Source organism: Akebia trifoliata, chromosome 7 (genome assembly GCF_017979445.1).
Source record: "Akebia trifoliata isolate Shusen 1 chromosome 7, ASM1797944v1, whole genome shotgun sequence".
In the NCBI taxonomy this organism is placed as follows: domain Eukaryota; kingdom Viridiplantae; phylum Streptophyta; class Magnoliopsida; order Ranunculales; family Lardizabalaceae; genus Akebia; species Akebia trifoliata.
Window position 1 is genome coordinate 21,253,897 of NC_141381.1, and position 24,501 is coordinate 21,278,397.

General features: G+C 35.9%; 2 protein-coding genes across 8 annotated transcripts in view; one reads left to right on the forward strand and one right to left on the reverse strand.

The window, feature by feature from the left end:
* Positions 1-248: 248 nt before the first annotated feature.
* On the forward strand, positions 249-14,303 carry LOC147398383 (dual specificity protein phosphatase PHS1-like). 4 transcript variants are annotated; one of them, XM_086447569.1, is made up of 11 exons: positions 249-830; positions 902-982; positions 1,084-1,226; positions 4,582-4,786; positions 7,355-7,531; positions 7,627-7,787; positions 8,386-9,481; positions 10,169-10,315; positions 10,388-10,615; positions 12,870-13,027; positions 13,679-14,303. In XM_086447569.1, the coding sequence occupies exons 1-11, from the start codon at positions 768-770 to the stop codon at positions 14,049-14,051; spliced, it is 2,832 nt and encodes a 943-aa protein (XP_086303695.1). In that variant the 5' UTR covers positions 249-767; the 3' UTR covers positions 14,052-14,303. The 4 variants fall into 4 exon arrangements, with proteins under 4 accessions (XP_086303695.1, XP_086303696.1, XP_086303698.1 ...); XM_086447570.1 differs by having other exon boundaries at positions 252-1,007; XM_086447572.1 differs by lacking the exons at positions 249-830; positions 902-982; positions 1,084-1,226; positions 4,582-4,786 and adding an exon at positions 6,736-6,899.
* A 725-nt stretch (positions 14,304-15,028) lies between these two features.
* The window catches only part of LOC147398384 (protein transport protein SEC24 C-like), a 49,898-nt gene continuing 40,425 nt past the window's right edge, over positions 15,029-24,501 (reverse strand). For 2 of the 4 annotated variants that reach the window (XM_086447565.1, XM_086447568.1), the window contains 6 exons: positions 18,473-18,637; positions 17,461-17,606; positions 16,295-16,474; positions 15,882-15,970; positions 15,734-15,765; positions 15,029-15,496 (listed from right to left, as the gene is read on the reverse strand). In XM_086447565.1, coding sequence (XP_086303691.1) covers positions 15,381-15,496; positions 15,734-15,765; positions 15,882-15,970; positions 16,295-16,474; positions 17,461-17,606; positions 18,473-18,637 — 728 coding nt within the window. In that variant the 3' untranslated portion in view covers positions 15,029-15,380. Of the gene's footprint in view, positions 15,497-15,733; positions 15,766-15,881; positions 15,971-16,294; positions 16,475-17,460; positions 17,607-18,472; positions 18,638-24,501 lie in introns of those variants that run through there. The other 2 variants (XM_086447566.1, XM_086447567.1) reach the window with 2 other exon arrangements.

Below are 24,501 nucleotides of genomic sequence, written 5' to 3' on the forward strand. Positions count from 1 at the left end.
TAGTAGCCAACAACCATCCCACTTAAAATGGTGTCCCTCCTTTTCATAATGTAGTTGTTTATAACCCTTATGTATAAATAACAAATCATAGTTGAAATTAATTGTAATTTAAATAAATCATATGAAAAAATGTGTCAATTAATTAACGCACCGAATCTTCAACATTGTATCAAACTTGATGGATATCTCTTTATCGTGAGAATACAACTAGAATATTTATTGAGATGAGATTTGATGTTCGACCGTCGATTCATCAAATCTGAACTTATTCTTTGTATCGTATAATCCAAAATATTGTTAAACTCGTCACGGATTCGATCCCATAATTTTTTTTTCTTACTTGATCTATACCCGTGGCTGCATCATCCAAGGCACCCAACCGAGTTTTACACAATACTTCGCCTTCCTCCTTACTATATTCAAATTCAGTTCCAATTTAGCAACAAACCGAACCGAGCTGCAATCCTAGTAGGTTACCGGTGAAAATGGTTGCCCAGCTAAGTATATGGGCGTCCTTATCGCTAGTGTGTTCGAATTTGCGCAGCATGAACAGTAGCTAACGTGCGCAGGGTGGTTGGTGTCACCAAATCATGACTCATCATCCATCCCCTCTGCGCCACCTCCACGTCACCGCCATGCAGAAAAAGCGGAGACATTTTTTCTTTCGCCCGCAAAAAGATAACTGCTACTGTTACCGATATTTTGACGCTTTTCTTTCTTTTTTTCAATATTTTATTTGAATTAAATTTCTCTATTAAAAAAAAAAAATGTCTCAAGAAGAAAAACAGAAACCTGAAATCTTCTTTCAAACCCTAGATTTCAATTCTCAGGTATTCTTCACCAACATCTATGTATCTAGGTTTTCCGCTCTTCTTCGCTTGTTAAAAATTCCAATTTGCAGGAGAGAGAGGATGTGATGAAGGATCCTAATCACGTATCGGACGATTCTGGGGGTCGATCACCAGGTCCTGTTAGTTCTCGTGTAGGTTTCTTCTCCTTCTTACAATGTACGTAAAAGCATTCGTAGATCCATTAAAAAGGTGTAATTTTTGTGTCGTAATCGATTAAGTTTTTGTTTTTAAGGGGTTGTATACGTTAGGAGATGTAACAGCTGGTTCGGCGTATCGTTTTGCTGAATGGTTGAATTCGGTTCGTAGACGCAATGGGCGAAATCCTTCTTATGGATTTCCTGACCGCTATCTGAAACTCAAAACTATGCCAGTGAGGTTGTTCTTCTCCTTCTTGCAGCTCAATTTCATATTTTTATGATTTTAGCATAAATTATCAGATTTGATTTGTTTGTTTTAATTTTCTTGGGAATTTAAATGCTGATAGTAACAGTCACTGACAAACAACTGAAAATCTAGAGAAAATGAGACCCACATTGTATTTGGGGATACACTCCATGGGCACAGCCAGGATTTTCTTGTAGGGGTTGTAGTTTGTGATAAGGTTGAAGAGCTTGAAAATGACTGGTTTTGGGAAAGAAAATTCAAAGTTTTGGTAGAGATTGATGAAAATGGTATTTAGATCATTTCTCATTTGTCTACTAGGGAAGGCCCAAGTCAAGGGGACAATGTCATCAGTTTAATAGGTATCTCAAATATTCACCAAAACGCCTACATGCCACCTTTGAATTCTCTTTTCAAACCCAGTCATCTTGAACTTCTTTGATTACTCTAGTTTTCAACCTTAAGTTTAATACTTTATTCTACTTTATCCTTCAAATATAAAGAACAAAATAGGATTTTTCCAGTATAAGACGATAGGATCTTTTGATAGTAAAATAGTAGGATTTTATATTGTGGATTAAGGCAATGTTAAAAAATGATGGATTGAAGATGAACTTAAACGCAATGTTTTAAAAACCGGACCGATAATCCAACCGAAATTTTGCTTACTTGCTCGGACTGGGGTCTGACTGAGGTTCAAATTTGTTGGACCGATTTCGATTTATTAAATAATATATATATATATATATATATATATATAATATATATATATATATATATATAGAGTAGCGTTCAATGGCCAACAGTTTGGCAAACATTTTGGCAAACACATTTTTCAAAACATGGGTTAGAGGTCTTTGAATGGGCTGATTTTTGGTGAGGATGATCTCTATGGTGAGGAGATCATCATCACCAAAAATCAGCCCATTCCAAAACTTCTAACCTCATCAAAAATGGTTTATAAAAAATGGACGGTTCACGATTTTTCAACTTGTAAAATGGGGCTAGAAGTTTTGGAATGAGCTGATTTTTGGTGAGGATGATCTCCTCACCGTAGAGATCATCCTCACCAAAAATCAGCCCATTCCAAGACCTCTAACCCATGTTTTGAAAAAGTGTTTGCCAAAATGTTTGCCAAACTGTTGGCCACGGATAGGGACCCATATATATATATATATAAATTAAATTCTTTTAAATTACATAAAATTCTAATGTTTAATATTATTTTGTAAATGATAAATAGATTAGAAAAAATAACAAACATCCACTTAGAAGAAGAAAATTTAAGGATTTCATAGCATATTTGGGTAACTCAACTTTATAAAGAAAGTTTCTTTAAAAAGACCTTTATGTTTTGGTAACTCATCCTTTAATTTAGAGAGTTGCTATTTACACTCCACATTTTACTTATTACATCCCAATTAAAAATAAAGAAAATAACTAAATGATTGAGAATAAGTAAAAGTTAGGGTGCCAATGGAAGCTCTTTTGTTTTTGCTATTTTTTTTTTTCTTTTGATTTTATATGAACCAAATCATAATTATAAACAACTATTGAAATTGTTCGAACGAGTGTTATGTATTTTGTAATGTTGAGATAATAATTTGAGGCAAATCTTTGTAATGTTTGGATAATGTGTTTTAATCTTTAATTGGGGTGTGGTAAGTAATTTAAGATATTAAGGTGTAATAAGTAAAAGTTGGGGTGCCAATAGCAGCTCTCATAATTTAAGAAGGCTTTTGTAAATTATCCCTAAAAAGAAATTCTTTAAAGATATGCATGTTGTTGTTTTAAGAAGGTTTCTATAAAGTCTAATGATGAATGCACGCGGTCGGTACGCAACTGATGTGGCAAGGGCACAAAACCACATATCTTTTTCCTTGTGTGTCCCCAGAGAAAAAGATCTATGGTTCTGTGCCCTTGCCACGTCAACTGCGTACAAACCACGTATGATTTATTGCATGCATTCATCACGACTCTTCTATAAAAACAAAAGGATTCTTGACGTGATTGTAGCTGTTGAATAAGACAAATGCTATAAGACAAAAAGCCTTTCATTGGACTTCTTATACAAGAAAGTTTTCTTTCAATAACAAGAACCGACAGTTTAAAAACCATCGGTTTTGACGGTCCAACCAAAAATAAATGAAAACCGACGGTTCTTGACCAATTTTGGTTTTCCATGAACCGGCCTGCTATTTTAAAATAAATCCGTCGGTCCGGTTTTTAAAACACTTCTTAAACAGATAAAATTAATTTTTTACAGAGATTGAAGTGCTTAAAGACAACTGGTATTAAGAAGAAAAAAAAAATTGGTTGCAAGTTGAAAATGAGGGTATTTTGGTTTTGTTTTGTTAGTTTGCAAATGTCAAAGAAGGCATCTCATCAGCTTGAAAACACAAGAATATCTCGAATATTAACTAATTCCATAAACGGGTATCTAAATCACCAAAAAATTGAGGTGTGGGTGGGGGTGTAACCAGATAAAATGGGATTTGTTATCAATTTGAAAACAAAGTTGGGGGCGTCTCAAATATTCACCCAATTATTGAGGGGTGTCTAATCTCCCAAAAAAATGTTGGGGGGGAGGGGCAACACTGTCAAGGGAGCATGTCATCAACTGAACACACAAGGGATCTCAAATTATGGCTAAAATGGAGGGGGGTTATATGACATTATCCAAAAATTGAATGTGCCCCGTACCACCCCTGGATACATTTTGATCAATTACGATTCATAGAGTTAAAAAATTTACAGCTTTTACCCATGGTTTAAAGTTTTGTCCTGTTTCATAATGTTTCATCCTTGATAGGAACAAAACTGTTTTTTCAGTCAAGATTGCATCTATTTTTCTGAAACATTGCCTTCAGATGAGATTTTAAACCTTTGTTTTACCCCACATTATTTTGGGTTCTATATGGGTATTTTTATTATGGAAAAATTACTTAATTTCCTGATTTGAGAGTTTTACTTGTTGGCTTGGGATGCGAGTGGTTTGGGAATTGGCACCCTTATATGCTTCACCATTTGAGCCTTATTTTGTCTTTTCAATTTGAATGTTGTGGAAGCTCTCAGTATTTGTCTCTAGTTGCAGTTACGCAACAATTTGTTTATTTAAATATGTTTTCAGGTATAATATACGTGCACAAACACACAAACACATTGTACCTGAAAACATATTTAAATAAATAAAAAAATTGATTAAAAAACTTCAATTACTACTCTTATCATTTTGATGATCTTCTGCTTCTTTGGCATGCAAGCTGTGTAGGAGTTGTTTGCTGATATAAATATTATGGTTAGTTTATATTACGTAGTTGTCACTGTGGTCTTCCCATCCCATCCACAGTGCAGAGGAACCAATTGCAGAATCAACAAGTCCACAGCGTTCTGAGCAAGCATCAGAGATCAGTTTGTGGGGAAGACTTGGCAAAGCTGCTATGTTAGACATTGAATCAGCAGAGTTTTCTTGGGACATGCTGTCCTCGTTACACCGTACTGAACGTAGTAGTAGCACTGAACATTCCGAGGATGAAATGAATAGAGCTCTTGAGGTATGTCATCTTTCTTAGTTAAGGGCAAGGTTTATTGAGTTTCATTCTCATCTAACTCTTGCTACAGGCTATCACCTAGGTTTGATCACTTGATTGACAGAGTTTTAAAGATTGATTTCACTTGGCTAGATCTCCAAATGAAGATCTAACCAAGGTGACAATTTTCCCAAACAAAATATCTTCACTAATTCCCAAAAACTTCACCATAACTTGTTTTTTTTTACATCGATAGTATGTTAATAATCTTTATTTATTGAACTCTCTAGTTATGATTTCTTAACTTTAATTGAAACAAATTGAAGTTTCTATCGCACTCTTCAAAACTATTCCCTGATTCAAGAATAAAAAACTTTCTTTTTTCCTTGTATCGTAGTCCTGCTACTTCTGCTGAGCCGCATGCAACGTTGAATTAGTGCAGATGCATAGATGTTCTTGCATTTCATCTAGAAACTCAACTTATAATAATGAATAAATAGTGATATATTGCATTATGATTAAATGCACTCTTTGGGGCCTCTTGCCTTTTGTGGTGTGCTGGAGCATATGGAAGAAAAAGAAATAACCGTGTGTTTGAGGACAAAGAGAGAGAGGTTCAGGATATTGTGTTGGAGATCTTAGCTATACTGTTTTTCTGGTGTAAACATTTTAAGGAATTTAGGGGGGGGGGGGGGGGGGGGGTTGTTCTTTGAGGATCTCCATTTTCCAGTGGGACATAAGGTATGTAATTTAGGTATGGATTAATCTGGAGCGGTTTTGGGGCATTTTTTGCTTTTTCATAGGTTGTTTTGGTTTCCTTTGTACATTTTGGTTGGTCATCTCGACCTCTGTTTTTCTAATGAACTTATCTTTACCTATCACAAAAAAAAAAAAAAAAAACTCATTTTCAGATGTTCAAAATCATTCTAAATATTTGGACATATTGTATCCTAATAACACTCAGGTTTCTTTAGTCAAATGTTTACCAAGTACAGGATAGGATTACCTAGGGCGTGACAAAACCATTTCCTTTTAGGGTGTATTTGGAAGCGGGAGTTAATTGGAGTTGGAGTTGGAATCGGTGGAGTTAGTTATAACTCCTCGAATAAACTCTAATGTTTAGTTTATCTAAGAATTCGGCCTATTACTTTTAAAAAAACTTCAACCCTTGTATTTTGCTAAGATTGGCTATGGCTCAGCCGAGTCAATTTGGTTTTATGTAATTTTTTTACAAATAATTAACTTTAATTAATTTAAATATTTATTATATTAAATATATCATTTGGATCTAGGCAGATATAGGGATGGATCCGTATATGACTCGGATCCGACTTAGGTTAAGGGACATCAACCCATATTCGAACCATATTTTTCTTTGGATCTACTCCAAGGGTCCAAAGCCACTAAATTCAGATCACTCGAATTTTGAATAAAATCCGACCCATTTTATGACCTATTCTAATCACCTTATTTTATTAAAAAAATAATTATTATTTAAATAGGAATCTAGATCATAAATAATGTAAAGTGAATTGAATGATTTATATTAGAGTGTTCAATAGACCAGGTTTTGGCCCGATCCAACCTGGCCTGCTATGGACCTGGTTTGGGTATTAAGTCCATTTAGCTTTCGGCCCGGGCCGGTCTAAGCCCGTTTAATAATAGGGCCGGGTTTGAGTTTTGAATATAGGCTCGATGGGTGGCCCGGCCCGCTATACTATATTAAATACAATATATAATAGTCTTATTATAAATTAATAATGATCCCCTTACCTTCGTAGTTTCTTTGAAAATGGGTTTGGCCCGGCCCGCAAATGGCCCGAATGTTGGTGGAAGTGGACCGGGCTTGGACTAAGGTTTTATTTATTAAGCCTGGCCTGGCCCGATATTTATATGGGTTGGGTTAGGTCCTAATTTTTTAGCCTAAAAAAGCCCAACCCATTGAAAATCTTAATTTATATACTAGATGACTCAGGTGAGTCAACTCGATTTTTTGGATTGAAGATTTTTGCCTGGAGTTGTAAATCCCACCCACATAGGTGGGAGTTGTAACTCCTTTAAAAATGGGAGTTGAGGACCTTCTTGGAGTTGCAACTCCATTGAATTGGTGAACCAAACAACCAATTAGAATTCTAAGGTGGGAGTTGTAACCCCAACTACCATTTCCAAACATGCCCTTAATTTATTTATTGGAAAATCAGAGCATGGGCATTTTTTTTTTCTATTTTAGGCAGAGGAGGTTCTTATAAGCTGTGGATAATCTGTATACGCATGGCAACGACCAACTTAAACAAGTTCTAGTTGGAATGAAGGATCAAGCGAATTGTATTCGCATACAATGAGACAAATTCAATAATCAATTTTATTCTTTTTGCATGTATTTGATCTCCTTTCTCAGTTAAGATTATGGAATAAACAGTTTACTGTTTTGCTGATAGTTTGGTTAACGGAGATGCGGAGGTGGAATCTTTCCTTTTCTGTTTTCTCCATCTATTATCTCCATCTGCTCTCCCATCCAAATGGAATCTTTATGTCCTTGTTATTCTTATCTTTGTTTTCTTATCTGGCTTGTGTTCTGTTGGGTGTATTCAGGTCACTGTGAATTCTGGGGGAGTTGTTTTCTTTGCCCTATTCAACATGCCTGTGAGCGATGACTCATTCACAACAGAAGCTGCTGCAGTGATAAAGATATCCTCGTCAAGGATGGCCACACAATCAGAACGCCTGGGCTATGAAATTGCAAAGTGGCTAGGAGTCCAGACTCCACAAGTTGTCTCTTATCACTTCCAGCTGTCTTTCATACTCCCTTAATCATTGAAGCATGGTTCCAACTTTATGTAAAAATATTCCTTGGACTATTGCAGGCTAGAGTGGTTCACAATTCTAGCCCTGAATGGCAACAGATCAAGGATGCTGCAGAAAGAGCGAGGGATGCGGTGATTTTGGAGGGAGATGATACTGGTGAAGTGACTTGTTCAGAGCTTTTGGAAGCTCTTGAACTGAGCAGATGCCTTATATTGATGAAGTACGAACAGGAATTAATCTTATAGTTCTTAACCAACCAACTACTCCAAAAGACTGATCTGTTGGAGAGGAGGAGAACTATGAAAATAAGAGGGTCACAAGGCTTAACTTGGGTATGACATACCCAAAAGTGGAGGAAAATATACACTCAACAATAGTGAATGAGGTTTTCTATAATGATAAATCAGCATAAAATTTTCATGCTTTCTTGCTCAATTCCTGTCCAATTAGAAGGTATGCTGAGAGGGAGAGTAGAGACCACTCAATTGATTCACAACTATTTGATTAGCTCGATAACCTAAATTTCAATCCATTAGATCATCTGTCAGAATGTTTGGGACTAAAGGATCCACATGGGAGACAATCTTCCAGAACGGTGCAGTGTCCTGTTTTTGCACCTCATCGAGCAAGTCTGTAAGGAAGCATGAAAAGTCATGCTTTATTGATTTTTAGGACCATTATGAAGAAAGGATGTAAATCAGTTTGTTTGGATGGCTAACATCATCCAATCAAGTTGATTTGCCGTCTGGGAGATAGTGAAGCTTGCATTTTGATTTGTTGATCTATGAATGCTTAAAAAACTTGATTTGTTTATCCAGTTATGTTCACGGATCTCCTTTGCAAGAAAACTCAAGTGCATTTGATTCGCGGGAAGCTGCTGACAAGACAGTGGAAGCACTTGGCAGGATCTTGATGTTGGATCTTGTTATCAGGAATGAAGATAGACTCCCTTGTCGTCAACTTGGATGGCGGGGAAATTCTGCAAATCTACTTTTTTCCGACAAAGTGACTTCTGCAAACATGGATGCAATGGGGGAAGTCTTCGATTCTGCAGCCCAAAGATACAGGCCAAGGGTAATTAGGGATCTTCAGAGAGAGAAGAGAGCCAACTTGGTTCATGGTAGATTGAACCCTAGTAACCCTGATATATTATCTCACAGCTCCAGTGTTTCCAACCTAATGCTAATGGATTCACCTATATCCATCAAAATGTACCAAAAGAACCAGATATCAGATGAATCAAAATCTGGTGATTTTGATATTATTGCAATCGACTCTGGTATTCCTCGTCGTCCTCCAGCGGGGAAACGTGCAAATGACCATGCCCATTATCCTAAGCTAGTTGAGCTCATTCTCAACAGTGCCGAGTATTCTGCAAGCCTTCTATATGACATAACAGGAGGAAAAGTAGGGTGTCCTTCATCAGAAGATGATGACGTACAATTAGATTCCTGTTTATTGGACATTACCATAGTTAATGAATTTCGTAGTGGGTTTCGAGCAGCTCTCAGGGATCTACAAGGATTTCATATATTCCTTCTTACACTCTACCAGAAATTAGATAGCCTCTTACGAGTGTTTCTGACAATTATTAATAAAAGTTCATCCGGGGATTTTGACAAAGATGATTTTGGAGTTTCTGAGTCACCATCAAATGGAGTTGGAGTTGGTTTTCATTGCTTCTCTCCTGCAAGTAAGGAACGGTTTACTAATGAAACCCATGCAGATGTAAATGATTTAGAATTTCAGAGAACAGCTCTGAGATCATCTCCTTGGGGATACAAAGAAAGCTCAGACCCTTTTTCTCCCATTTCACGAGATAATTGGCATGGAAAGTATTGCAAGGGGAGTGGTGAGGCTTTTCGTAGTTTGCGATTGACAACAAAGCTTCGTGATTTTAACAAATATGCCAAGGTCTGTAACATCTCAGAAGAAAATAACATCTTTTGATTATCTAATGCAAGCATGTATGGAGATGAGGATAACAACAGATGTTACCTTCTGATGATGAAATTTTATTCGTTTTCTTAGACCAAGTATTGGGTTTCACCCTCAACACTTGTGCTATTTGTACCATAGTCTCATTGATGGACTATCTCTGGTACCTTGAGCATCCTAATGTTAGCTAAATTTAGATAAGAAACTGATTTCAAATATAACCAGAATAAATCACCATTAAGTATCATTGAAGATTCATTTATTGGGGTCTGTGGAAGGAGAGGAATAGACGCAATTTCGAAGGAAAAGAGATGCATTTAGAGGAGCCCACCTTTTCTATTTTGGGTTTGCTATTTTTGTGGGGAAAGGCTTTTAAGGAACTCAAAGGTATCTTTTTTGAGGACTTTGTTGTAAGATGGGAGTACATTTTTACTTTGGAGGCAGACTAGAGGGTTGTTTTCTTCGTTTCTTTTCCCCTACTTTTGATAAGTTCTTGTATTTTGGGGCCTTCTCATCCCCACTTTTCTTATTAATAAATTTAAACTTATCCAAAAAAAAGTATCATTGAAGATTCTTTGGATGAAAACCATTAAGGTATATACTATTTCTTCATAGAAAAACGTTGAAAGTGTTTGACCATCTTAGAAAGGTTTTTTGTACCAGGTAGATGCCGAATTAAACAGAGAACTGGAACAGTGGAACGAAATGCTCAGAACAGATGCAGTTAAATTGTGTCAGGAGAACAATTTTAATTCAGGGTTTTTTGAAGGGAGTGAAAACAACAGTGTTGTTGATGCTTACGAGTTGAAGGTTAGAATCTCTTTTCATTTTTTCAGTCCAGTTATATTCGAGAGGAAATAAAATAGAAGGTCTTATGTACAGGTCAGGCTTGAGCACATTCTTGAGAGAATAGCCTTAATATCTGATGCTTCAAATACGGAGAGACCATCTTCAATTACTGGCAACCTCTTTATTGGTGGGGCTCTATCTGCCAGATCTGTGTACACACTTCAACATTTGGGCATCACGCATATATTGTGCTTGTGCTCAAATGAAATTGGACAGTCTGATTCTCAGTATCCTGACTTGTTTGAGTACAAGAATTTCTCAGTTAGTACTTTTGTCCCTCTTTTTCCCGTAATGTTTCACTTATAAATCACACTGAAATCCACATTATGAAGAATTTTGTTAAAATATTTTACTCCCTTGGATCAACTAGAACTCAGGAATTGATTTGATTCTTGTTCTGTGGTGGCTTTAACTATTGCTAAAAAAGGCTATGCAGCTTAGGACTTAGGCGAGCATCAAAGTGACACTCAGTGTACATTTACTCTTGGATTAAGGAAAAACATTGAATTCTATATGCACTAAAAAACGAGGACATTTTGGTGCTCTGATTAACTTTTTGAATGGTTATGGTTTTAAAGCCTGGGTTCGGCTAAACGAATAATGTTCCTTCATTTAAATTATGTTTAAAGACATGAAACATGTTGGGAGTGTATCTTTGGGCCATCTTGTTTCCTTTTTTCAATAAAATTTTAAATTATATAAAATAAAATAAAAAACGGTGTTGGAAATGTGTTTATATATGCTTGTACTATATCAATCCATGTCCTTTTGGGCCTTCCTCTCACTCTTTTAGAAACCTTCATTTCTAATTTTATCTTTCATAATCTTTCCCCTCATCTATCTCAACATCCTCATCTTTGCTTTTCTCAATCCATTTATATAATGCTTATTGAGTGGACAACATTCAACTCTATAAGTCATAGTTGTCTTACTACCATCTTTTAGAATTTTCCTTTTAATTTTTTGTTTTTATTTTTTGATAAACAAATAAAATTTAGTAAAGTTAGAAAACAAGAGGGGGTTCGAGATGACCAACCCAAATAGAAGGGAAACCAAAGAAGAACTAACCACTCAGATGACAAATTGCAAACCCACTTCCAGCTAACAAAAAAATCTTCAAAGCAAACTCCCTTAAATTCTTTAAAAAAAAATCCAACATAAAAAAAATAGTGCAAAAATGGAGACAATCATATCTTGTAAATGAAGTTTCTTTCCTTTAAATATGCAGGGGTTCCTCTCCTTTTTGAGACTCCAACATGTTGCAAGAGGAATATATCTCCATAAGATCCTTTAGCTGTTGAGAAAGAGAACCCCCACGCAAGTCAAGACTCAAGAATTGAACAAATAGCAAGTGCCATTAGGAACACAACCAACCACACCAAATAAAGATAAGAAGTGGTACCCAATCTTTTATGCTAAGAATATGGTCCAATGACTCCTCATTCTTCTTACATGTGTGGCAGGAATTTGGCTTAGGAGATTAGCCTCTCCCAATAATATATTTGTTTTGTTAAGCAAGAGAGAACATATTTCTGAAAAACGAGGAATAAAAGTTAAAGGGGAGAACCATTAATCTACAAAGTCCAATCCCCGGAAGATCCATTACATCACCCTGAAGTTTCCTTCTAATTGATAAAGGCCATTCAAGCCTCTTCTAATAATTTGATCCAATGTAGCAATCTTTAATTTTCCTTTAATTTAATTGGCATGTGCTGTTCACATGGCACTCTAAAAGCATGCCTCCACTTTAACCATCTAGCTCTGATTTTGTGGACCTCATCTTCCTCTATCGTTCTATCCTTATATATAATAGACCTGAGCTAACAAAAATTGTTGCTTTGGGGTTTGTATCTATGTATCAAATTCCATTCTTTAAAAGTTTCACTAGGATGGACACCATTTTCTACTCACATGTTAGACAAGTGCCTGACTCACGTTGTGGGAGAAACCTTTTATAGTCACATTTTTTTTTCTCTATTACAAGTTGAATGGATAAATAGGATTCATATTATTGACCCCAATTTTTGGAGTAAGACATATGTGGTGAGGTTTCCAACGTATATCAGCTTATTTAAATACATTTTTTTTCTTTATGTATTTTTAGAAAGTATATTTCTCATCGTATAGAATAAACTGTTTGTGTCAACACATCGGGCTTCTTTGGGTTAGGGTACCAGACACTTTGTCAGTGTCAGCCACTACAAATTTGTGCTTGTAGCATTTTTATTTTTGTTACATAGGCTTGCATCTATCTACTTACATGAAAATCTTACTGGAAATATAGTAGATAATGGAAGTATGGAATGATGAATGTTTCTCATATTACCAATTGTACTCAAACTTGAATGCCAACACACAACAGTAATCCCCCTGGACAGTGTTTTTGTTCCACTAGATATCAATCAATTTTTTTGGATGAGGATTCTATAACCACTTGTTACCACTCCTTGTCAATTTTTCAATTTTCATTTGTTTGGGTTTTACTTGTTACTGAAAACTTTACTCCTCTGCACAGATACTTGATAAAGAGGACACAAAAATCAGCAATATCTTTGAAGAAGCTTGTGATTTCATTGAAAGTGTTGAACATTCGGGTGGCAGAGTTCTGGTTCATTGTTTTGAAGGAAGAAGTAGAAGTGTCACAATCTCTCTTGCTTACTTAATGTTAAGGAAGTAAGTGGTGAATAAATTTGCAAGTCATACAGTTGAGGTTGACACAGGTTTCTTGCCTAAAACTGACTGACCCTTATTGAATGATAAGTAGAGCTGCAACTTGGGCAGGCCAAACCCAACCCCGATCAGTTGAACCCGATCTGGGGTCAAGTCTGGGTACAGTTAGCCTGGGTTCAGGTAAGAAAATTTTGACCGAATGAAACTGGGTTGGGTTCAGGCATAGGCATCAGGTTCCCCAATTTGCCTGACCCACCCGAACTTAATATGATTATAATTTAAAGATATTTTCAAATATCTATTCTCATTCACAATCCATATTTCAAACTTTAGTTAATTGTCATCATTTTCTTTACATTTGCTTATAATTTTGTGTATGTAAGCTTTGAAATACATTTTTAGGATAAATAGTTCCAAATTTTCTACTTTTTTACATATCATAAGCCCTTATCATTATTAAATTATTTAGTATTAATGAGGAATGAATTAACCTGACCAGGGGTAGGCTCGGGTTGCGTGCGGTTTGGTGTTTGTCAAGTATGGGTTGATCCCCAATCCGGTTGGCCCTAGTGGCAAGCTCCACCCCATGCTTGTGATTGTTATGGGTCAACACTGACATTTCATTTTATTTTTTATTTTTTTTGGTTTTTGCAGGAACTTCACTTTGTTGGAAGCATGGAATGTCTTAAAAAGTGTTCACCGCAGAGCCCAGCCCAATGATGGATTTGCGAAGACCCTTTTGGAACTCGATAGGAAACTGCATGGGAAGGTTTCCATGGAGTGGATGCAGAAGAGGCCAATGATGAGAGTGTGCCCAATCTGTGGGAATAATGCTGGTTTGAGTAGTAGTTCACTTAGGTTCCATTTGCAGAAATCACACAGACCGATGAAATCAGGGAGTGTCGACAGTGCTATGACTGTGGAGATACAGGAGGCTTTGAATGAGCTCAAGTTGAGTAGAGGCAGAAGCGGTAGTGTCAGCCCAACACAGCAGTCTCATTCAATCATTAAGGGATTTGATCAATAGCTTCACATATATAACTAAGTGATTTAAACTACCACAAGGAGCCTCTTGATCCAACTAAAGTAACAAAATTGTCAAGAACTCAGAAAGATATGAACCTCTAGCCTTTAATTCGACCTGGTTTCTTGTTGGGTCCTGTTTTAACTGATTTTCGTCATTTTTTCCTTCTGTTGGCTGCCGGAGAATTAATTTTGTAATTGAAGAATATTTAGTAGGTAGGGAGCAATTAATAAATTTGAATTGCTTTTATTTCCAGTTTATGTATGTCAAATAATGTAATGTTGATAATCTAAAAGTTTCAATGGTGAACCCACGTGGAAGATCAATTTTAACTGAAAAATAATTTGATCCTCTAACATTGCTAAATACACCCATATGACTTGAGATTGCTTTTTTTTTTTTTTTCTTTTCATCAATCCTGAAATAATACACATGAGAGGTGGACCGCTATGATCATTTGATGAGACTACATTTTGACCCAGTAAGTACCCACCACGATAAGCACAAAAAAAATAAAAAAATAAATTCAAACGAATGAACTGTTTTCTCTTTCAAGTAACTATTTTAACTGAATTTACCTTTATACTCTTATTTTCAACCTGAAATGAATCCTAAAATAAAAAAGTTGTTCTGAACTTTTCATAATTTTGTATAAAATAAGACAATGGCCTTTTATTTAAGGTGCCAAAAAGGCTAACAAATGTAAGGGGATAGCTGGATACCCATTTTGGTAAAAACAAAAAAATTAATACCTCATGGATCTATTGCTCTCTTTCAATAAATATTTTAAAGCATGTCTGGGTCAGTAATTTTGACCTCATAGTCATGCATGACCATTTTAGTACTTCCCCTTCACTTGGAAAAAATCCCTCAGGGAAAATCATTCCCTAATCATTGGTTGCAATCAGGAAATTTTGATCGTAAATATGCAAAAACATTTTTCATCAGATTGCAAATGAAGTAATCAAAACCTCTTGATCTTCTATAAATCAAAATTCCATTTTCTTTTGTTCATCCAACTACATCATACAAACAAGAAAGAAAAAAAAAAAAAAAACAGAAATAAATCAGCAAAAAAGAAGAAAAAGGCAATAACAACTCGTGGCAGAAGCTACAACATTATTGTTTAAAGATGAACATTGGATGCACCCACTCAACAGTAGCAAGCAACAATTCCACTATTGTATTACCCAAGCTTTAATTTTGCTTTTTGTACAATGGGTCAAAGAGAGGAGAGGAATGCCACTTAAAGAATGGACTCTAAACATTTTATCTCCACCGTCTTTCCCCTTCAATGATCAATCTTGACTTTAGGATGATAACATCAGACTTTTACTGATCGGATGCCATTTTGGCTTGGATTTTCTGGTGGATATGTACAAGGAACTCCACATAAGAGAGGCTGCCTGGACTCTTGTCTTCAACCATGCACGATAAGAACAACATCCCTGCATTGAAGAAAGTTCATTAGCATAAATAATGAAAAGGTCATGTCCTTGAGAAAATCGGTCTTCCCTCCTCCCGACAAAAATACTACATGATGTTGACCAAGAAGATCAAATCCCCAATCAATCTCATTTCTTTAGTTGATAGAAAATTCACAATTGGGTCACTACATTTTAAAATTAGAAAAACAAAAAGACAAAAAAAAGAAGAGGAAAATAGATGGTTGTGGCTGAACTAACCTGATGGATCTTTTTTCTTGCACAACCGTAAACTGGAAGAAAGAAAGATAAAAAAGGAAGCCAAATTAAAGAAGAAAATGCACTTATACCATCAATTAAATTCAACACTTTCATACCAAATCACTCAGGTCAGACAGTTGGGACATACCGAAGGTAAGAACATCTTTGGCGCCTTATCTCATTGACCAATTTATTTAGTTTTTTTGATAGTTCATTATCATATTGCTGCAACACAAACTGTAGAAGGGCAAAATGTATGCCACGGAATGAAAACCTGTGTACACTTGAGAAAAATCTATTCCTAACAATGTCCTAAAGTAAATGCACTTGCCCCTTTTTTTTTTTCATTTTTGGAAAGTATAAGAGAGCTCCTATTGCCACATCAACGTTTGCTAATGCCACCCCAAGATGTGGCTAATTCGTTGGTGATTTACATATGAATTGGGTTGGCGTTAGGCACAAGTTGGTGTGGCAATAGAATCTCTCAAAAATTATTTTGGAAAAAAAGGACACTTCCCCAGTTAACTAGATATATTCAGTGTTACAAATACAGTAGCATACCTGGGCAGCAATTTCATCAATGGAAGGAACACCAAACAGTTGTTTTAGTAAGTCTGGGTTCACCGCCTTCCCAACATAAATCAAACAATCCTCACCATTCTCTAGGAGAAAGATTCCGTCCTCAGCTATATGTTCACTCGACAGTGGAATGGTAGGAGGCAAAATAGATCCATCACCCTCCTGTTGATTCATATCAACGTCATACTCGTTTCATTCTTTCATTGTTGAAACATAATAATTGTATTTTCTTTTTAATAAGTATATAATAATTGTAGATTGGATTGAATACAAACCATAAGAAAAAGAGAAACATTTTCCTCGGTAAAATTTTAAGCCTTACTATGGATTGATTTGCTCAAACAGAATATCACATTAGCAATTCAACACTACAGCCCCTCTAAATTTCATCGAAAAACTCAGATCCAAATATATATATATATATATATATAGGGTCCCGTTCAGCAACAAACATTTTTCAAAACATGGGTTAGAGGTTTTGGAATAGGCTGATTTTTGGTGAGGATGATCTCTACGGTGAGGAGATCATCCTCACCAAAAATCAGCCCATTCCAAAACTTCTAGCCCCAGTTTACAAGTTGAAAAATCGTGGACCGTCCATTTTTTGTAAACCATTTTTGATGGGTTTAGAAGTTTTGGAATGGACTGATTTTTGGTGATGATGATCTCCTCACCGTAGAGATCATCCTCACCAAAAATCAGCCCATTCCAAAACCTCTAACCCATGTTTTGAAAAATGTTTTGCCAAAATGTTTGTTGCTGAACATTTCCCATATATATATATATGTATATATATATATATATATATGTATATATATATATATATATATATTCAAAAATAAAAATAAAAAACAATTTCTTTTGGGCTTGATCCAAGGTTTAAAAAATGGATGGCTACCGAACTTCCACCAAACTCCAAAATTTAAAATTAAAATTCAACAGTGAAAAATAACTTTCGGAATTTTTTTTTAAAGTTCATAGAATTTTGTCCTCTAGAACCCTGAAACATCGGATCATGTTTTCTGAGGTCACAAGATGAGCCCAAGGTCCCTCATTAAGGATGAAATCCTTACTTAGTAAGGCTAGTCAGACTCTAAGAGAAATATTAAAAAGTATAAGGGACTAGCACTCAGACTAACATTACATACCTCTGAAAGAAGGTCATGGATTGCCATCATCCTTGGATAAACCCAAGGTACAGCCAAGGGAGTAGGAAGGAAAGAAACACGACTAATCCAATAGGACTGATCATCTATTCTTCCATCAGTTCGTAACCCTATACTTTTAACCAATGCTGAAACAGAAAAATCCAGAACAATAATAATGAAGCCAAATTTCTACATGAACAAAGTTGAGAACAAAAAAAATGAGACCCAGTTTCACACCAGTTCATATTATTCATGTTTTAAGTTTAAACAAGAGAACTGCTATTGGCACCCCAACTTTTACTTAATACACCCCAATTTCTTAAATTATTTATCACCCCCCAATTAAAGATTAAAAGACACCATTCAAACATTACAAAGGATTGACCCAAATTATTATCTCAACATTATAACATTCATCTAGTTGTTCACATTTTATGATTAGGCTCTTATAAAATTTTAAACCCAAAAAATAGAAATCTAGCAGAAAACAAAAGGAGATAGAGCTTCTAATGGCACCCCAACTTTTACTTATTCACAACCATTTACTTATTTTCTTTATTTTTAATTGGGTGTAATAAGTAAAAGTGGCAGTGTCAATAGCAGCTCTCTAAAACAAAGATGTGCAACATTTCTACTCACCAAATTTTTGTCTTCCAATCTTAAATCACCAGTTAACAATTCTAGCTAACAGATCTTTAACAAAATGTTAGATCTTTTTTATTTATTTTAATTTAACTTTTTTTGTGTAGATTGTAACAGCTTGGTTGAAGACTTTTTATCAGGTACTAATAAAGACCAAAGAGGGCTTTAACATGTCAAGAAAGTCATAATGATTAGTGAAGTAAGGCCCTTCATAGTCAAAAGCAAGGCTCAATAAAAAAACCCAACAGGTGTAAAGTTTCCTTGTAATCTATCACTAATGGAGATAACTAGGGAGAACGCCTATGGCATAGGTATGCCTGATAAATCTCAATAAGCAAAAATAGAATCATGAGCGAGGGGAGAGAAATACCTAGGATAAATAGAGGGAAAAGCTTAAGTGCCTCGGGAAGAATTAGCTGTCCAGATGATGAAGCTGTAGCACAAAATTTACGATACGAAAGCAGAATGTTAACGCAATGGGAGGTTATTTGCTCCCGGACTTGGACAAGTGGGGTAGATGGAATCTCATTTGCCGCTGCGCAAGAGAAAAATTTCAGAAAATTATTAACTTATTCTGTGATAATTATAAACTCAAAGGAAAGTACATAAATAAGAAAAGCTTCTATACAGTGACACTAAAAAAACAAACAATAACAACTGCCTTCAGAGTTTAGGCAAGCTAAGGGGTGGGCAGTGGATCAAGATCGGTACATCTTTGGGTCAACCAAACTCGAATTAAAACTAATTCAGGTTTCAATTAGTTGCAACACATCTAGTATTTAGTTTATTTATTTGTTACCAAGGTACTTGAAAAGGATCCTGTATCCATCTCGGATATTTTATTTTAATTTGAAATGTCAATGCCACATAGGCAGTGTATCACTCCCTAGCCACACATGGGTTTATGGAAGGTATGCTCCCACCCAATATTTCAGACGTTGAGGCATGAGGCAGGACACTCGGCTATCCAATTCCTCAAGGCATAAAGCGTAAGCCTCACATTCATATTATTTTTAATAAACAATAATATATATTAAAAATTAAAAAATTAGGATAGCAACCACATATTTCCAAATTTCAAGCTTCAAATTCATATAATCAAATTCCTAGTTTTAATCCCCTACATTAATAATAAAGTAAAATAATATATTACTATTTTAACAAAAAAAGAAACATTTTATAATTGTATAACCGAAAGTTTCTACAGTAAATAACCATCATATATATTTATTGTGAACATAAAAGTAAATATGATTTTTTTCACTTGCTTCCTCTGTATAAATGATAGTAAATACTAAAAAAATTTATCTATGGAAAAAATCAATTCAACAATTTTCTTCGCATATATCACTATTTTGTATTTGAATTCATTTATAAGTGCTCCAATTATATTGCATGCTAGCAACAACAAATAAATAAAAGTATAAAAGAAGAATAGAGGAAGAAACATATCAATTATGAGGGCCAAATGTTCAGTCCAAAGCTTTCTTTCTTCATTTGGTCAACTGTCTTAGGAAGAATTCTTATAATGGACAATATCATGGAAAGGGGGAATTTCTTTTGTATCATTTTTCTTCAATTTTTTTTTTTTGTAAATCAAGCGGAGAATCGATTGATCACATATTTATTCATTGTTCCTATTTGAGAGAGGTGTGGGCACATTTTCCTTCTCTACTTCACTCTTCTTGGTATTTCCATCTTCTCTCATTGCATTATTTCAAAGTTGGCATCTCCAAGCCTCTTCATTCAAAAAAAGAATCTTTTTGTCTCTGACCCCATTTGCTTTATGTTGGGGTATTTGATTGGAGAGGACTAATAGAATTTTTGAAGGGAAGGAGCAACCTTTGAATGAAGTTCTTACGTTCACTCTAGGATTAATATCCTCTCGAAGCAATACATTGAAGGAACTTAAGAGGAGTTTTTAGTTAAATGGGATCGGTTTGTTAACATTAGTTAGTTAGTTTAGTTTATTTTAGTCTATTTTTATTTTAATATTTTCATGTCTGTCTATTTTAGTCTTTTCATGTTTATGTCATTTTTTGTCTTTTCCTATTTATTTGTGTAAGTATATAAACAATACACAAGGAGAAATAATCAATCTGATTTTTTCCAGAATTTCTTCTCTTCTCTTTCTCTCTATCTTCTCTCTAAAAACCTAGATCAGTTTCTACATGGTATCAGAGTGTTGCTGGTAACCGAGAAGATCGAAAAGAGCCCCAAACACTCTCCCTAGGTGCTACCACAACTCATAGCAACTACCACAAGTGCTACCGCAGGTTCCCACAACCGTCGTTCAGGTTGCCGTAGGTTTTTTTTTTTATATAAATATAAATTTTTTTTTGATAAATATAAATTTTATTAATGAAAGAAAAAAGGAGAAGAGGAGGCTGAGATAGCCCCCAAACAACAAGACCAAAAAAAAACAATAATGAAAAAGGAAGAAATAAGAAAAACACGCCTGGCGGGAGGCAATGGTTCACAAACCATATCCCAATTAAAAGCAAAATCTTGGAAGCTCAATCCCTCAAAATCTTTACTCATCTTTGACCAGAAGAAAAGAAATCCCAAAGTCTCCAAAATCACTGTATGAGATAAGCTCTCCTTACTATGGAACACCCTGTTGTTGTGCACTTTCCAAAGACCCTAAGTAATAGCGAATGGAAGGATAGCCCAAAGATGCCTTTTTCTAGAAGAGAAGATATTAAAACTCCAACCCTTTAAAAGCGCCAAGATAGATAATGGAAGAACCCAATCCACTTGGAAACGAGATAAGAAGAACATCCAAATAACACGGGAAGAAAAACAATGAATAAGAATGTGGTTAATTGACTCCCCATCCCTCGAACAAAGATGGCAAAAGTTTGGGGTAATCCACCCCCAATAGATCAAATTATCCAAGGTTAGGATTCTACCCAAAGATGGCATTAATATAAATTTTATTAATGAAGAAAAGGAGAAGAGGAGGCTAGGATAGCCCCCAAACAACAAGACAAGAAAAACCAACAATGAAAAAAAGAAAGAAAGGAAAAAATACACGCCTGGCGGGGGGCTACGAATCATAAACGGTTGCCGTAGGTTCTTAGGGTTACCTTAGGTGTTGTTGCAGGTTTCCTAGGGTTACCTCTAGCCATTTAGGCCCCTTCTCTCATCCAAAATGCAACAATAGGGCCCCTCTTAGGTTCTAAGTAGTTTGGTAGTGTTTCCGAGTAATTTTTTAGTGTGATATGGACTCTCTGAAGTCATGTCAGAAGTAACTTCAGAATAGTTTACCAATAACGGCTTTGGATCCTCGCAAGTCAGAGATGAAATTCAAACCTCCAAATCACCACAGTCAAACTCTATGGCACGAATTACCTAGAGTGGGCTCAGTTTGCGAAGATAGCCATCCATAGAAGATAAAAGGCAGGCTATTTGAATGGTTAGGAGAAACAACCTAATATCTCAGATCCTAAGTACGACCAATGGAACGCTAAGAATACCTTGGTTATGTCATGGTTGCTACATTCAATGCAACCCCATATCAGTCAAGGATATCTCTTCTTGAAGACTGCACAACAGATTTGGGATTCAGTCACTCAAACTTACCCTCAGACTCAAAATAATGCGAGAATCTATCAGCTGGAACAAAATGTATCGCATCTCAAACAGGGGGAGAAGACATTGTTAGGCTACTTTTCTGAATTGCGTAGCATGTGGGAAAAGCTTGATCACTACTTACCCTTCAATTGGGAAAGCTCTAAAGATTGTGCTCAGTTCAACAAACATGTAGAGACTCGTCGCACCTTCCAATTCCTCGCCGGTTTGAATCCCGAGTTTGAGATGATTAGAGTTCAAATTCTGAACAGGGATCCCCTAACTCATTTGAACACCGTCTACTCTTATGTTCAAAGTAAGGAGAGTCGACGTGTGACTATGAGACATCTGGATATTTCTGTGAGTAATAGATCAGTCACGGCAGCTAGTAAATAGGGAGACGGACAAGCATCAAGAGTAAAGAAGTTTGATAAACTCACCCAGGCACCCAATAGCAAAGAGGTCGAAGTGTGACCACTGACATATTCGAACAAAGTGCTAAGACTTGATAGGTCGCCCTAAGTCATTTCAGCCTAAGAGTTGATCTTTTTCCGCTCATCACGCTTCTAATGCCACCATGCCAGATGATACCCTAAGTTCTGAGACACATTTTCCAGCAGTACATGCATCATTTTATGCGGAAGATATTACTCGCTTGAAGGCTTTATTGGATGGTTCCACTACCACCTCTTCCTTCGTACACACAGGTACTCCTGCCAGTGCTCATCATGTTTTCCCATCTCACTCCAACTCCTGGATTCTTGATTCAGGAGCTTCAGATAACATGACAGGTATGTCGTCTTTCTTTCAGTCCTATAACCCATATTCAGGTAAGAACAAGGTCTGCCTAGCTGATGATTCATTGTCATCCATAGCTGGTAAAGGAACCATCACAGTTCCTCACAACTTTCGTTTGTCTAATGTTTTACATGTTCCTAATCTCATTACTAATCTTGTGTCTATTAGTAATATTACAAAAAAATTGAATTGTAGTGTTACCTTTTTTTTCTTCTCATTGTGTTTTTCAGGATTTGGCAACGAAAATAGTAATTGACAGTGGTTGTGAAGCAAATGCCTTGTACCTGTCAACATCCCAACGCCTCAGCTCATTCCACACGCTCATGCTTTTCAGAGTAATAGTAATAGGATAGTCAATAAAGCTCGAATAATGCGGTGGCATATTCGTTTAGGTCATGTTTCTTTTCAATATTTACAGCGTTTATTTCCTTCTTTGTTTCAGTCCATATCATTGTCAAAATTACAATGTGAAGTTTGTCAATTGCTAAAACATTGTCGTTCTTCTTATCCAACAAGTTTAAATAAAAAGAGTTATTCTTTATTTTCTCTTGTGCATTCTGATGTTTGGGGTCCATCCCCCATTACTTCTTTATTGGGTTTCCGCTATTTTGTTACATTTATTGATGACTATAGTAGATGTTCGTGGGTGTACTTAATGAAAATAAAAGATGATGTCTATTCCATATTCCAAGAGTTTCATGCAATGGTTCTAACGCAACTTGGAGTAAATATCAAATCCTTCGTTTAGATAAAAGAGGAGAGTATACCTATGCAGGGTTAAAAAAATTGTGCTACTCAAGGTGTAAAACAACAATCGTCATTTGTTGGAGTTAGGAAAAGCTTTGTTTGATTGGGATGAATGTTGCTAAGCATTTCTGGTCTGAAGCAATTCTTACTGCATGTAATATTATCAACCGTACTCCCTCCAACGTCTTGAACTTCCAACTTCCTCTATTGTCCCTTTCTCCTGATCGTCCATTGTTTCTTGTGGTTCCACGAGTCTTTGGGTGCATATGCTTTGCTCATGTTTTTAGTCCTGCTCGCACTAAACTTGACCTTAAGGCATTGAAGTATGTTTCTTGGTTACTCTAATTCTCAAAAGGATTATAAATGTTATCATCCACCTACTTTTCATCGTTTTATTACAATGGATATCACATTTTTTGAAGATCAGTGTTATTTTCCTCGTCCTGATCAACAATTCCTTCAGGGGGAGTGGTTTCTTCAATCCACTAATGATGAGTCACTTCCGGAGTCCTCTTTCCTAGTTTCACCGCTTTTGCCAATTATTCCCGACTCTACTGAAGAAGCTGAACCACCTATTTCAGTACCTAACCCTAATCTGTTTGGACGCGTTTACACCAGAAAGGGAAAACAAGTCATTACGGATCCACCATACCACACCACTAAGGAGCCAAATCCAATTTCTTCAAATTCTAATGTTGTCATTACTCTTCGGAAAAGTAAACGTACTTGTACTTCACACCCTATTTCTCAGTTTATTTCTTATCATGATGTGTCTCCATCCTATTGCTCATTTGTTGCTACTATGTCTTATGTTTCCATCCCATCTAGTGTGAAAGAAGTTCTATCTAATCCTAAGTGGAAACAGGTTATGGAAGAGGAAATGTGAGCTTTAGAAAAGAATGATACCTGGGATTTGGTGCACAAGAGAAGAAGTCAGTTGGGTGCAAGTGGGTGTTTACAGTGATATACAAGTCTGATAGATCGATTGACAGGTACAAGACTAGGTTGGTTGCCAAAGGTTATGCTCAGACTTACGGCATTGACTATCAAGAAACTTTTGCCCCCGTAGCAAAAATGAATTATATTCGTGTTTTTTTATCTTTGGCAGCCAACTTCTCGTGGGAGCTTCACCAATTAGATGTGAAGAATGCCTTATTGCATGGTGATTTGCAAAAAGAAATATACACGAATACTCCTCTAGGAGTTCTTTTTCCTAGTTCTGGTGGGAAAGTTTGCCATTTCAAGTTCTTATATGGTCTCAAACAATCCTCGCGCACGTGG

Bases quoted from the DNA above. Each gene is read 5' to 3' on its own strand.
- LOC147398383 (XM_086447569.1), top strand. From the start codon at position 768: ATGTCTCAAGAAGAAAAACAGAAACCTGAAATCTTCTTTCAAACCCTA. The intron at 7,788-8,385 runs GTACGAACAGGA...TTGTTTATCCAG, and splicing joins AGATGCCTTATATTGATGAA to TTATGTTCACGGATCTCCTT. The intron at 9,482-10,168 runs GTCTGTAACATC...TTTTTGTACCAG, and splicing joins ATTTTAACAAATATGCCAAG to GTAGATGCCGAATTAAACAG.